The sequence below is a fragment of the Typopeltis vanoorti genome, chromosome 9, assembly GCF_054136105.1.
Source record: "Typopeltis vanoorti isolate ZY-2024b chromosome 9, IOZ_Tvanoo_1.0, whole genome shotgun sequence".
Lineage (NCBI taxonomy): Eukaryota > Metazoa > Arthropoda > Arachnida > Uropygi > Thelyphonidae > Typopeltis > Typopeltis vanoorti.
The window spans coordinates 7324809-7338923 of NC_143557.1; the positions used below are offsets into that span (position 1 = coordinate 7324809).

Here is a 14115-nt window from a genome sequence, read left to right on the forward strand (position 1 = left end):
GAATCCCCGACATATGTGCGGGCGATAAGGAGGGGGATAATAAGGAGTGACGGAAGAAAGTGAGAGGACAGTCGTTGTGCTAATACAGACAGACAAAGTAAACAAGACACTACGGCAGCACCGAAATAATTAACGCACATGACGACACCTACTGACGGTGGAGAGGCAAGAAACCTCCCAACAAATGTCCTTCGGAGTAAATGAGAATCGATCGGCGGCGATTCAAGGAAAGAGAGAGAACGCTGGCAGCGGCGACGTGCTGATAAATAGCAGGCGTGGGATCGGTATGGTACGCGCTTCTTTCCACGAGACCACTTGGCCGGCGCACGCGACCCGCATACACCGAGGCATTGATTTCCGATCGCGAAGAGTTGTTTGCACTCGGTGCACCGCTGCCGACCAGAAAGATTGCGTGCCGTTCAGCACGACGATTCCCAAAACGGCCCATTTCCTCGCGGGCTTGTCTGAGAGATCGTGCTCCGAAGGTCGTTGAAACGGTCATTCAGGTTGGCATCTCGAGTTCAGACCTAGCCACGCGCAACGATCACATTAGCCCGTCCGAAGGTGGTGGGGGGGGGGGTTGCTGTGCAAACGCTCTCGCTCCCATCGAGATATTCGGAATTCTCGTTAATGTGTTTGCAACATCGAAGGACCTTTTGAAATCGCTCGGTCGAAATACTCACTTCAGCTCGAGGGTCTCATTCCCTCCCCCCCATATGAAAGTGGACTGGTCGGTTCCAAACCAGATTCACTTAGCACATTAAAAGCAGTTCGAAAACATATATTTACCGAGGAGTTTTTTATTTTATTTTTTGTTTTGTTTTGTTTTGCCTTGCCAGATGGCAGTGCTCTCAAAATTAATGTAAAAATCAAATTACCATCAGCGCCAGATGGACTGCAACAAACAAATCCTTTTCAAACAATCTCTATTTACTTCCAGAAATGCAACCCATCGAAGCGGCATTCCATTCGCCGGAATAACCGGTTCCTGTTTATTTTACATATATGTTCGCGCGCGCGCACGCACACACACAGACACACCGATCCTTGATCTGCTTTAATCTTTAATGTGGCAGAAATAATTGCCCATCGCGGCATTACACGATAAACACATCGTCTTAATTCGCTGCCTCTTGAAATGATAGGGGCTGGCGAAAGAGCACTCGCACACACCAACACTGTCCTCATTCCTTGCCACAAGCATGTAGGTCAGCTCTTCCTTTTTCTCTCTCTGGAGTACCGCAGATTTCCAGGAGGAGAAAAAAATTCAGTGTCTCAACAAATACGAGTCCCAAATAGGCTACCGCTCAGAGCGCACCTCCATTTGGGAATGAAGGCGAGCAGAAACGGCATCGTCAGATGACTGCATGTGTTCATTTACAGGTTTTTTAGAAGCAGAAACAGCAGCGCTCAAGAAGAAACGGAATCAATGAAAAGCACATCGAAGGGAATTTTAAAGATGTGGCAGCGGAATCCGTTTGAGTTTGTTGCATGCAGGGAAAGAGAGGGGGGGGAGATTCAGCGGAGGGTAGCACAGTGATGAAGGCTTTCAGAAGAGATTCATCGAGCCTGGACAACTTTTCTCTTCGACGTCTTCGAAGAAATCGAAGTGCGCAACAAAACATCTTTGGAGAAGATGAACGAAAAGTGAACGTTATTCCGAAGCGGTTAGTGTTTCGGAGATTTAAAGATTTCCGGCAATACGCACAAGCGACATCCTTGACCCTCCCTGGAAAACGAAGAAATGTAAAAGGCGATTTCAAAGTGCAGCTTCATTGAGATCCCCTTACTGCGGAAACGTCTTTTGTTTTTCTCCGGGAAATTAACTTCTCGGAGATTGATAACAGCACACGCGGTTCCAACTATGTTACGGAATCCTCTCCGAACCGCAACGCTGATTTCTTTGATCTGTTGAAACTTTTGTTCGCTACCGTTTCGTTCGTAAGCGAACAAACGAACGTCGTCAGCATTTCTTTTACCTCGTGGAACAGTTGCACTATCGTCTTTTACTTCCATTTCCCCGAAGTCTTTCCTTTGGGGGAGGAGGAACAAGAAGACGCAAGAACTTTCTCGCATCCAACTCGGGTCAGCAGTGCTAGAAATGTTCAAATGCAGTCTGAAGAAGTCCTCGTGCAATCGACTTTGCCACAGCCACCAATCAGGGGGACTTTCTCATCCTTGGCGAGTGTAGCGAGAAGCGTGGCAAGAGTCTACACGAAAAGTGCGCTTATGCGACAGATCTCTTTCTATACTGGGTGGAATTATGGCCAATGCGGCTAATTAGGGCAGTGTGTTCTTGTGCCTGTTTTGCAAGCCCTTTCCTGCATAATGCAGCCCTACACGACTTTGGTGGAGGGCATTCAGGGACATCCATTATTTCTTGCTCTCTCTCTCTCTTTGGAAAGAATTACTTCGTGCGTGAGTACAGGCATGAAAGAAATCACTGGAATCTTATATTGCACGTGACAAGGCAGATCACTGCATCGACAGCATCTCAGGAATCATCGTCTTGGGAAAAAGGTTACTAAAAGAAATCAGTGTCGCGTACGTCGCATTGTGAAGAAAGGCATTTTAGTTTCTTCATGGAGAAGCGCTGCAGGTGATGTGGGACATGAGTCGCGGTGGATCTCGATCACTCCCCTCGTGGATATGGCGTACTAGAAATCGACGCAATTTCAAGGCACCCTGGAAACGGTTATTTTGCTCTTCTGGGTAAGATCATTTCTCCCTCCCCAGAAATGTAGTATCCAAGAAACAAATACCACCACTGCGAAAGACATCCCTTCATTGTGGCACCACAACACGGTTTGCATGAAGAAGGCCATGTGCAAAGTTGACACTCCGTCTGAAATAAAGCACCACATTGCGGAATTAGCCAAGCGTTCATTTATTGATGCCCTTACAAAGCATTTAATGTTATAAACAGAAAATAATTTTACTGGTTTGGAGCGAAACTTCTCTCCATTCGCTTGATCTTGGCCGTTCCCTATAAATGCCGTCTCCATGCCATATTTGAAAGCATTATTTTACACAGTTCTCTTTACGAAGGCTAAAGCGGGCTATAATTAATAACGACCGACTGCCAGCCGAAAGGAAATTAGATGAAGAATTAGAAATTTAGAATTAGATTTTTCGGAAGGGATATTAGCAGCACCCGTGAAATTCTAGTCACGAGAAATGTCTCTTCAAATCCTCAAAACGTGTTTTAAGCAACATCCACTAGAGAAAGCTTGATATTCCTACCCCAATTGCTTTAACAGGCCTTTAAGGCCCATGCTAGGAAGGTTATGAAGATTTCGTAACCGAAATACGAGAATAAGATGGTCAGCCCTATGCCTGTAAGTATTTCTGACTGTACCCCTGTGTGTTTACGGGGCCGGTTTGCCTGCTTGCGGGATGAAAAACTCCAGATAAACTTGGCAATGGCTGAGGAAGATCCTTAAGCCCATCACGTCGTCGACGAGAATCGAACATATGACACTCCTTCTCCAGGCATATGGTTGCGAAGCGCATAGCCACTAGGTTAACAGCGTGGACAAAGCTTGGTATTCGGTAAGTTTTAATGCATTGGATGAGTTAAAGATTAGTTAAAGATCCTTTCTGAGTTTGCTTTTCTTGAAGTCAAACGCGGAACTTTCAAGCAGTCTGAAGTGAGGAACGCAACATTCAGGTTCGTGTTTCGTATCTTCTTTCAGGCCGACGACTGGAAGAAGCACGTCGCCCCTCTTCAAAAGGGCACACAGCAAGTGCCATACCCGAATTGGTGCGAAGATGAAGACCCTACGACTTTCTATGTCACGACAACGTGAACTCTCATCGGACTTATCACCAAGTTGAATCGCAAGCAATGCTGCTATACTGGCCAACCCACCCTCACGACTAAAGTCGTGGCAAAGAGATCTTGACCAGACTTGAAGACACTTTTTGTTTGATCCCCAAAGATTTGCTTAACTGCTTACACCTGATTCTCCCCCCCCCCCCCCCCAACACTCCCCTTATTAGAAGCACATTCATGAAAATACTACACTAACTGATTTTCTCTTGCAAGAAACCAACGACTTACCTGTAAGGCTCTTTCTTCACGACCCAGCTGGGAAGGGTCAGCAAACAGATCGGCAGTTTTCGTTCGTTTCTTCTCAGTGACGAAACCGTCGGAACTGGCGAGGCATTCCAGCATTGACCTTTTCTTCGCCTGTTTCGGAGAGAATTCTCTTTCTGTTTTGATGGCAGACACGCAGTTCGTATCCTCTGGAGGATGCGCGAGGTACTGAGAAGGCGGAGGGATGCAGCGAGGTTCTTCTGGAGGACCGGAGAAGAACTCGGGGGGAGGAGGCGGTTCGGCGGATGGCCTAGCGAGAAGCTTCTTCAGGACATTTTTGTCGTCACAGTCCGCACTTTGGTTGGTTGGCAGTGATGAGACTTCGGGCTTCGAAGACTGCTCCGGTTTATGTACATGACTAGACAGGTGGGAGGAGGCGGCGATGGTCAAATGAGCCCCGCTGGAAGGGGTCACGAGGGGTCCACTGACGGGCAGCAAGAGCCTCTGAGGAGCCAGACGGAACACGTCTTCCCTGCTGCTGGATCCTGGAGGAAGTCCGTTCACCTTGATCGCTTTGCTCGGGGGATAACTCTCGGGGCTCTTTCTGCTGAACGACTGAGGAGCCTGGAAAGGGAACACTGGCGCAGACAGGACATTTTCCGCTGTGGTGTACGGCAAAAATGGCTGGGTGACGCAAGGTCCGTTCACAGCGGCTATCAGAGGAGGAGGTCCCAGAGGACTAGAAGTGGTGACGGGCACCTCGATGTTTTCTGCGCTTTCGCTCGGCTTCACTGCCTCCAGCAGTGGCATCTTGGTAGTGGTGGTGGTGGTGGTGGGGATGGGCGTTTCCGTTTCCTGACTCGAAACCACGCATGCTGGAGTTTTCTGGAGCGGAGCGTGACCCTTCTGCGATCCGGTCTCTTGGTTCTGCTGCCGTGGGCCTTCAGTGAAATTGCGTGCTCCGGCCGTGTCCTCTTCGATCACGATCACCTCGCGCTCCTCTTTCTTGCCTTCGGTTTTCACATAAAAAGCACCTTTCGCATCTCTTCGCGTTCCGGGTGATTGTGTCAATTCTTTCTCCGCGCTCGGAGGGGCCACGGAACTGTCCTTCAACGCACGCGAGGATTCCTTCGACACCTCTCTGGCGACTTCTTTTTTCTTGGGCACAGAAAACGCCGTTTTCGAGGCGGTCGGAAGTCCCGCATTCCACAAGGCCGACGACTGGAACAAAGAAGTCTGATGTTCGTCCCTCGGAGGACCACTTTCGGCTATCCCGCTGCAGTACGGAGGAACGGGAAGGCGGATCTCGGAAGCCGAAGGACGGGGCAGCAGAGAAAGTCCAGGAGTCAGATAATCGCAGATGCCATTGCACATCTTGCCGGAGTTGGGGTCCTTGCTGGTCAGGCAGCCGACTGCACCCCGGCCACAGAGCGGCGACTGGGAGGGATTCTGCAGGCAACACGCGCAGGGGACAGTGTGCTGATTCAGGTTGGGGAGGGGGGTGCAGCAAGCTCCCGTGCATTTAGCCGCCTGATGGATATGCTGTTCACGTAGGCGTTGCAGGTGCTCTGTGAAGCCGCCTCCGCTGAAGTAAGTTTTATCTGCATTCCGCAGGGATGTAAAAGCGCCCTTATCCTCCAGGCGGTCGTGGTAGAGGGAGAATGCGGGCAGAGACATGGGGGTCGGCAGGGCTGGACTGTACAAAGGTCGATTGGCGAGGGCTGCCACTTCCCTCTGTGTGAGTCCTCCTCCCCCACTGCGCAGGTGGAGGGAGAGAGACGCTGGGTCCAAGAAGGGCATGTGCTGAGTAGTCCGCGCGTACATGGCGGCTTGGTGCTGGTCCAAACACCGTTCCCGCTGCTGCTGGAGGAAATTGTTCATCATGGAGTGCGAGGGCGGGGCAGTCGACACTGGAGTCCGGTCCAAACAAAACGGGGAAGCCAACCCGGGCAGAAGACCTGCTGTGGCATGGGTGCACGTGCTGTTGTCTCCACTGTAAGACAGGCGGAACAGAGATGGGTCGATAAGGGTCGGTCCGGAGACACTGGTCGGGGCGAGGAGTCGGCCCATTGCCGAGAGGGAATGCGAGGCGGCTAACTTTCGGTGGTCAAGCATCATGAGCTCTTCCGAATCTGCGGTGGAGTCGGGTGTTTGACGAACGGTTTTCACAGACAGATCGAGGGGATTCTCTCGGTCACGAGTGGTGCTTAACACCGGGACCTCTAAGGGACCCCCGATGGCTGTAGGTCGAGGGTCAAAATGGCGTACTGAAGGGAACAGGTTCGGGTAGTACATGGCTGGGGCAAACCACGCCCTAAAGTATCATGATGACTGCGTCCCTGTGGAAGAAAAGAAACAGACCAAGATTAGTGAAAGTCTTTGGAATCATTTCATGAGTTTCAACATTTCAAATAATAATCACAAACGGTACCAAAGTATTTCAAACTCGGATGCTGTTTGAATCAGTGCTATTATAACTCGGAGGTGCGCATTCACTCTCTTGCGCCTCTTTGTGTTTATTACCACTGTATACATGTATGCAATGATACAAAATAAACGTGGTTTTTTTTTCACTCCGTCGTGCAGATGAAGGAACAGACTTCATCCTCTGCAGGGATCGCAGGTTTGAAGGTTATGAAAGAGAAAATGAAGGCTTTTCTAAAAATAAAAGAAAGCTTTTCTGGCTCTGCGTTTCCAGTAGAAAAACATTTAGTTCCAAACTACATTCGTTTCTATGAAGACAACTTTCCTTAATCTGTGACTTTGGATTTTACATTTTAAGCTGCAGGATTGCGCGAAACCCGTTCTGAACTGTCGAACATTTAAAAGCATATAAAAGTTTAGTTTGCTTTGTAGCAACTTACGATGAATGTAATCGGTGTGCGTTCTCTCGATCTGAAAACTGCTTTCTTTCATCGGTGTGTTGCCGAAAGCGCTAATCCAGATGAGTCTGAAAGCAGACTGGGCAGGCTTTGCGCTGTGCAGGAAGTTGGAATTATTACAAGCGCAACTTTAGACTTGTGAGGTTATTCAGCCGATAGAGGCCGTCCTTATCGCCAATCCCGGAGATAGTTTCCAGTTAAACAAACCGTGTCAGATTTCGCAATTTGCGTGTGGCGGTAAACATCCTGGGCAGTTGTCAGCCATGGTTCCGTAGTCCACAAGACGTTAAATAGGACGCCAGTGTTTCGCTTTTGCTTGGAAGCACTGACGTTCTTCCGCAACCCGGTCCGCGTATGGTCGGAAAAAGACGCCGAGTTGTGCAACATAAAGAAGCGTAGAGCCGAGTCAACAACAGCCTGGTACCAGGCTATCCTCTCTGGCCCGAGGAAAAGCGTTGAGAAGCGTGCGGGGTACAGAGTTCAAGGATGACTTTCCTTTACCGCAAATGTATGCACAACAGAATGTGAGGGAAAACCTGCCCAGGAAACGGGGATCAGCGCAGAAAAAAACACCGCACTCTCACTGCGGACCTCGAATGAAACCTTTAATGCGATCGCGAAGTCTCCATCACGTCTTTTGCGATTGTAAATATGCACGGGACGATTCGCTCCATCTGACTTTATCAGGAACTCCTCTGGTGACCTAACCAACCCTTCTGAATGTCGCACGAGAATGAAAGTGAAATGTGTGCGCAGTTATGAGCGCTGAAATACCCGTTCGAGGTGTGATTCCACTTTGTCCAGCTTCTGACCGAGGGTCGGAGTCTCGGGCAACGAGATGGGGGAAGGACATCTAACGAACCCAGATGGGCATCGGTTTTTACCTCCCTCTGGGTCGAGCACATCTCCTGGTGATCTCTTCCTGATGCACTTTTACCAAACGCCACGATGGAATTTTCGGCCATTTGAGTAGGACAGTCGCGACTTCCCATCACCAGCATCTAACACAAATCGACCTTCCATGCGAAACATTTTCGACCCTCTTGAAGAGAGAAAAGGAAAAGTCCTTGTGGAGAGAGAGAGAGAAGAGTAGGAATTCTTTGTCTCTTCCACTTCTAGCTAGTTTTAAGGATGCAATTCCACTCAACGACAGTTTTCCAATTTTCATACTTCTCTGGCCAGTTGACGACGATTAGTTGAACAAACGCTTACCATTTTTTTTTTTTAATTTTATTCGCCATACTGCTGTAGTGTGAATATTTCTGCGTATACATTAATTCGATCAATGTAACCTGGAAGGGTGGTCACATTGCACTAGCTGCTTAAAACACTCCCATTTCTCTCTCTCAGACGAACAAAAATATTTTTGTTCTCACAAAGTGAGAACAGTCGAAGGCTGTTCTGTAAACAGAGACGGAAGGTCAGGCACGCAGACCTCAGATTGGTGGTACATCGCTTCAGTTGTGGATGGACCCCATCCAGTAAAGCAGAAACGCCTGCGTTCATTTCCAGCTGAAGTGGTCTTAGAACTTCAACCTGCATATTTCTTGATTGCGGGCGGCACTGTCAGTGCCCGGTGGTCTGTACGTTGACATTCTGGAGAGCAAATGTCCACATTTGCTGCAGTTTGTAGCGCCCTTCTTGAGAACAACGCCCATCAGCCAATCGGGTTCAACGACTCTTTAACCTCTGGCTGGCAGCTCCCGGGAGTATTCCTTCGCCATGCTCTTAAATAAAGAACCATCTGCGAGAAATGTCCGGTTGTGAGGACACAGAAATCGCACTGAAAATTAGAGAAGTGCGCAGCAGAATAAGACATGCTAACTAGATGTGTCTTTTTAAAGTGCGACGATGCATCGAGGCAAAACAGAACGTTCTTAGCAAACTGTGGCACAGTACAGTGTTCTACGCCGGGGCAGAACTTCTCACACTGCACTGACTAATAGCTCTCATTTCTCTACAAACTAAATGACTGCGCATTCTAAATATCAATAAATCCAGAGGCACCAACATCGAATATTTCCACTTAGGCCACTATTTATCTACAGAAGCTAATAAGTGTTTTCTACAAGATATTTTCTTCTGCAGAAGCGGGTTTGAAATAGGTAATACCGAAGAGAAATAATATACATTTAGTCTCAAAAATTGTGTAGTATACCCCTACATAATCAAAGTATAGAAATTTCTATAAGAATATTGATATTTTGTTTAGAATATTCAAGTACACTTTAGTTCATGTGCAGGCTCATCTTGTGTGTAAATTTTTGTTCTCTACGTCATATTCTTACTTATTATCGCAGTACTTTTGGGTTCTGCTCCGTTATGCCCTTTGTTTGGATGTTTATGATCTTTATAAGCTCCTTCTGGGGCCTTTAACAAGGTATTTTCAAGTGAAGATTCTGTCGCATACGGACCTCCGTAAAACAGACAAACCGGACTGAGGAAATGACAAACATGACAGCAGCTGGTAGGAACTTCAGCTGCCCTGCCCTAGCATTCGTTATCGTCTCCACGAAATGTAAGATATGCAATTTAAGAGAATACAGCACTCAGTTTCTGCACCAAGGAATACTGTTTTAACCAAGGCGATGCGCACAAATATTAATTGAAGGCTATTCATATACTGTCTGAAATTCAAACTACGTAACTTCAGAGTAAAAAAATAATAATAATTACTGTACAACATAAACTTCGATATTATTGTTTTTTTTTTTTTTCAGGCTTTGTATATTCACCATAAATAAGCCATTTGGGAACTGCGAACAGTTGTTCGTCGTGCTGTGGATTATCAAAAGAAAACGCTTGGCGCTTGGGTTGAAAAACTTTCCTATCCAGTCAGGGATAGCTAACGATGGCCATCCGGTTAGATAAAAGCAAGGAAAATGATTATTCTGCGGTTCAAAGCCGAAAGAATTGTGGACAGCGGCAGCTTATGAGTGCGCTTATAACTCGGTTACATTTCAACAGCGAAACACAAATCGAAAATACATGCCGTAATAAAAGCTACGCTTGTTGATGTTTGTCACTGAATGCATTCGCAAAATGTCGGCAAATTTCTGCAGCAGTTTCCAGTGTGACGAATTTATCTCTTTGGTTATGCGATGGGGGGGGGGTGACAACGAGAAGAAAGGTGTAATAACTGAGGTCGGATCACTGAAACGACACTCGGCCTGTTTCGAAGAAAGGTGAAGTTTGTCCACAGTCAAAAGCAAAGAAAGGAACTTCGGTGACATGCTTGGAGGTCAAGCAACTAACTTGGCACAGCAGGGTTCGAAATACTTCCCAAGTCACCCTTACGCGGAATAATATTTTGCCATAGAGAGAGAGAGAGAGAGAGAGAGACAAACTAAAGCCTTGATTGTTTTTTTTTTATATGCATAATATCTGCTTAACAGTTAGGAAGTACTAAAATTAAAAAAAAAAAATCGATGGCCATCCGGTTAGATAAAAGCAAGGAAAATGATTATTCTGCGGTTCAAAGTCGCTATGTCATATTGGTTATGGCTGCTGCGAGTCAGTTTTACTCCCATCGCTAGGCCATTTCTCGATGGATGTTTGCAAGCAACAGATGGGAGGAGTCCCGTGAATTATCTCCTCCGCTCTTATGAGACGAATGGTTTGTTTGAAAATTTGATGCCAACACAGAGGAAGTTGTGGGGAGGGATGATACGAGGGCAGCGAAGTCTTCGAGCAGCCACTAAAGATGCAGACTGTGAATGCACTGAGTGGTAAAAGGGGGGGGGTGTTTTGGTGTCCTCACATAACAATAACGAAAAGGTAACTCTTTCTCTGGAATGGGTGGCCTTAGAATAGGGGACGGTAATCTATTTTTGGAAGGGCGTCACGGAGGCGAAGGTTGTAAAATTTACAAACACTATCTGATTGCATCGCTAGTAGGTGTTAAGTAGAAAAGGTCTGAGAAACTTGGTTGCACTTTTCGCGTGCAGTCATGAAATAAGTCATGCCCATAAAGGGGGTATTCCACAAAAAAAAAAGGTGGGGGGAAGAGCGCTGACGGAGAATTATGTGCGCAATATGAAAAGCGCACATCTAATATTTGTGTCAATAAGACTTTTTTCTTTCCAAAAATTTTCGCTCAAGAAATTCTGTGGACCCGCTTAAGGAACCGATTCAGCCTCGGTAATTGGGAGTGTTTAGAAAAATGACGAGAAAGTGCCTCTTCCGTCTGTCCTTATGATGTATTCTTTCTAATAACTAGACGGACTGGATTGAATTTCGTGTTTGGAACCTTTTACTTAAAATTTTCGAGTCGTCTCGAGTGTGTTTTCAGCTGGACTGTTTCCAGTGAGGAAACAACATCACAAGCTGTGATGGTGTCTGAGCCAAAACCTCATCTCGGCTCAGTTTGCTGAGGTAATGAATGCCATAACTAATTGAGAATTTCGAGATGCAACTTCTCATGACCGTCTCATTTTTAGATATTTTGATATCTCGTTTGTTTTAACGATGTCATTTTGTATGAAGTCGCCTAAATTACTGATTTGTTTCAGAATGCGTGTATTCCAGGACAGTAATATGTTGTGTGTGTAAGACTGCAGCTTGGATATGCGGAAACAGGAGCCAAGCCTGCTCGCTGTATTAGCGTTAACGATTCACGTTGCAGTCGAAGGCGAGTGCCACGCAAAATTGCTAATAATACTCCCTGTGATCATGCAGCGGATGGTCGTTCTTACGACAGGTCATTATTCGACCTCGTGCGTCTTTCGCAGGACGACAGAGTGCCACACATTTACCAATGTGACCGAGTTATGATCAAACTCTTTTAATTAAAGACTCGGTTAGATCCTCAGATCGGTTTGAAATGAGGAAATTAAACGATTGTTAGCAAGCATGTGGACAATCCAACTCACCGAAAACTGCTCTCTCTCTCCGGTGGTCACACCCAGGGCCTGCGGAAGCGGGCCTGCAGAACCTGCATTGCAGGCGGGCGCCGTTTCGAAGTGTTAGTATGAAGTTTCATTCTTTCTTTAAATTTTTGTAAACGAATTAAGTAATAATAATTAGGTAAGTGAATATAATTGCTGCAAATTTACAAAGTTACATTCTTGTAAATTCTTTCCATATGATTACGAAAAAAATAAAAATCAATAAATAAATTGCCATTTGTTTGGGGATGCCCATTTCAGCTTTGCAGGCGGCCGACGTCCAGCCTAGCGTCGGCCCTGGTCCCACCAAACGTTATTTAGAGATTGTCGAGTTGAGTGCGACAAAGGTGCATCCAGTTTTGGTATCAACCATTGTGGCCGCTATCATTTCTTTCATTTTTTACTGCGTGCCAAGATTCACATTAATTGCAGTTTTACGGCTAAATGCGCCAACCAAGATTTTCTCGAACAGTTTTTTTTTTTTTCCATGTGTGAGGAAACGCGGGTCCAGACCTATGCAGGTTCGCCATTCACGTGTGGTGATCTTTCTCCAACTGTTTCCGATACGATTTGTATTTTAGTTCCAAATTCGTCTCATTTTCTATTTATTCGTGTACTGAAGTCACCGAACTTGGCGGTAAATTTCTTCGGTGACACATAAGAGAGTGGAAAACCGGCAGTTCATTCGCCACGGAACCGTCGAGAGTGCCGGTCACTTTTATGCCACGCTGAGCATCTAATAAGCAAGAACCTTTCGCACGCGTCAATATCACACGCGAAGGACGTTGCATTCCTTCTTTGGATTCAGGTTCAAACTCCATGGTGTTGCCTGGCGCGTGCATATGAGAACCAGCGTGGCAAGCAATCGTCATCGGTGAATTTCGTGGCTTTAAGTGCGTGAAAATCCACCCAAGAAAGGAATCTTTTCCAAGCAATACTCTCAACGTGTTATTACGGCGCGAATTAATCTTCCTTGCAATATCCGACGTACACAAACCCCATTCCGATGGCTAAGGAGGTCTGTTTTATTCCGTGCAATGTAATATCGTTCGACACGAAATTTTGAAATGAGAGGATGCGTGTGTGTGTGTCGGGGGTAATGGCAACAGCGGCAGTCCAAAGTAATCATACTTGCAGATTCATACCCGATTTATAAAAGTGCAAAACGCGTTGTTTAACGGAAGAAAAATATTCTTCGCTTAAGTCTTTATTATTATTACTATTTTTTAATAGTTAAACAGATTGTGCACCGACCGGATACACTTTCGCTAGCGAGGAAAACGTTACGATACATAATTATTACAAACCCTCTGCACGTGTGATTGAAACGGGTGTGTACAGGCGCGACCCTACATTACTAACTGCTGCTGCGGACAGAGAAAAGAAGTTCGAAGTGTGGAATTAATCGACAGCCTCGTTGACCGACGGAAGAAGAGCAGATCGCCAGAGAGAGTCGAGATGTCGCGTGGACGACACTTCAGAGTTTATGGAAAGTGTGGCGAGTCATTGTGTGCATTGGGAAATACGTGACTAACATTACACGCTCCACCCATGTGAGATATCGGCATGCGGGCGGCCGGATGTCACCTCCGAAGGTAGCTTGCAGTGCGAGGGACTGACTGCATATGGTTAACCTGTCTGCATGCTGCTACCTGTGTTTCCGTTCCGCCGAGAACGTGTTCTGACGGGCCTGCGAACGACAAGTGAAGTTCTTTTCCATACCCCCCCCCCCCCTCCCTCCGCGGGGAGGGAAGAGAGGAAACGGGAAGTTCGTTCAGGAGCTTTGTACGTCAGTCAGGCGATAGCTAAAAATACTCGGCAGGCACCTGTCGTTTTTAACGCGGGCGGCATTTCCACGAGACGAACAAACAAACGCTCAGCGTCCCATCAAACCCGACGTAGCAAGATGGCGCGGAATAATTTTATCGTCATTTCCTCGTGTTTTGCTCTTATCTGTGGCGCAGCGCGAGGGCATTGACCAGCACACTGTTCATGGCTGTGTGACCATGTATGCCGCATGGTAACAACCCCCCCCCCCCCAACTCCCTTTCCTGCGATCTTCATGCTCGTTCACTGAACATCAGTTACGACGCTTCTGTGCCTACCAGGGTTCACGGAACTTGCCCTCAAAACTCCCACCGAACAGTCCTTCCCAGACCGACTCCACTTCGCAGTTCCACTTACCCACCTTCACGCTCCGCTGCCACCCACCTCAGAATGTCTGCCTCCGAGCGCGCCACTGTCGGACGGATCACCCCACACTTGAAAAGCAGAGAAGCACGCCGCTGCTTCCTACTGTGTCTGGAAT

At 47.0% G+C, this 14115-nt stretch overlaps 1 protein-coding gene across 4 annotated transcripts in view; it reads right to left on the minus strand.

Annotated features, from left to right (window-relative positions):
- LOC150102870 (uncharacterized) overlaps window positions 1-14115 on the minus strand; it is a 96435-nt gene that overhangs the window by 16436 nt on the left and 65884 nt on the right. For all 4 annotated transcript variants that reach the window (XM_090397456.1, XM_090397455.1, XM_090397458.1 and 1 more), the window contains exon 2: window positions 4064-6378. In XM_090397456.1, the coding sequence (XP_090253582.1) occupies window positions 4064-6334 (2271 nt within the window). In that variant the 5' untranslated portion in view covers window positions 6335-6378. The remainder of the gene's footprint in view (window positions 1-4063; window positions 6379-14115) is intronic.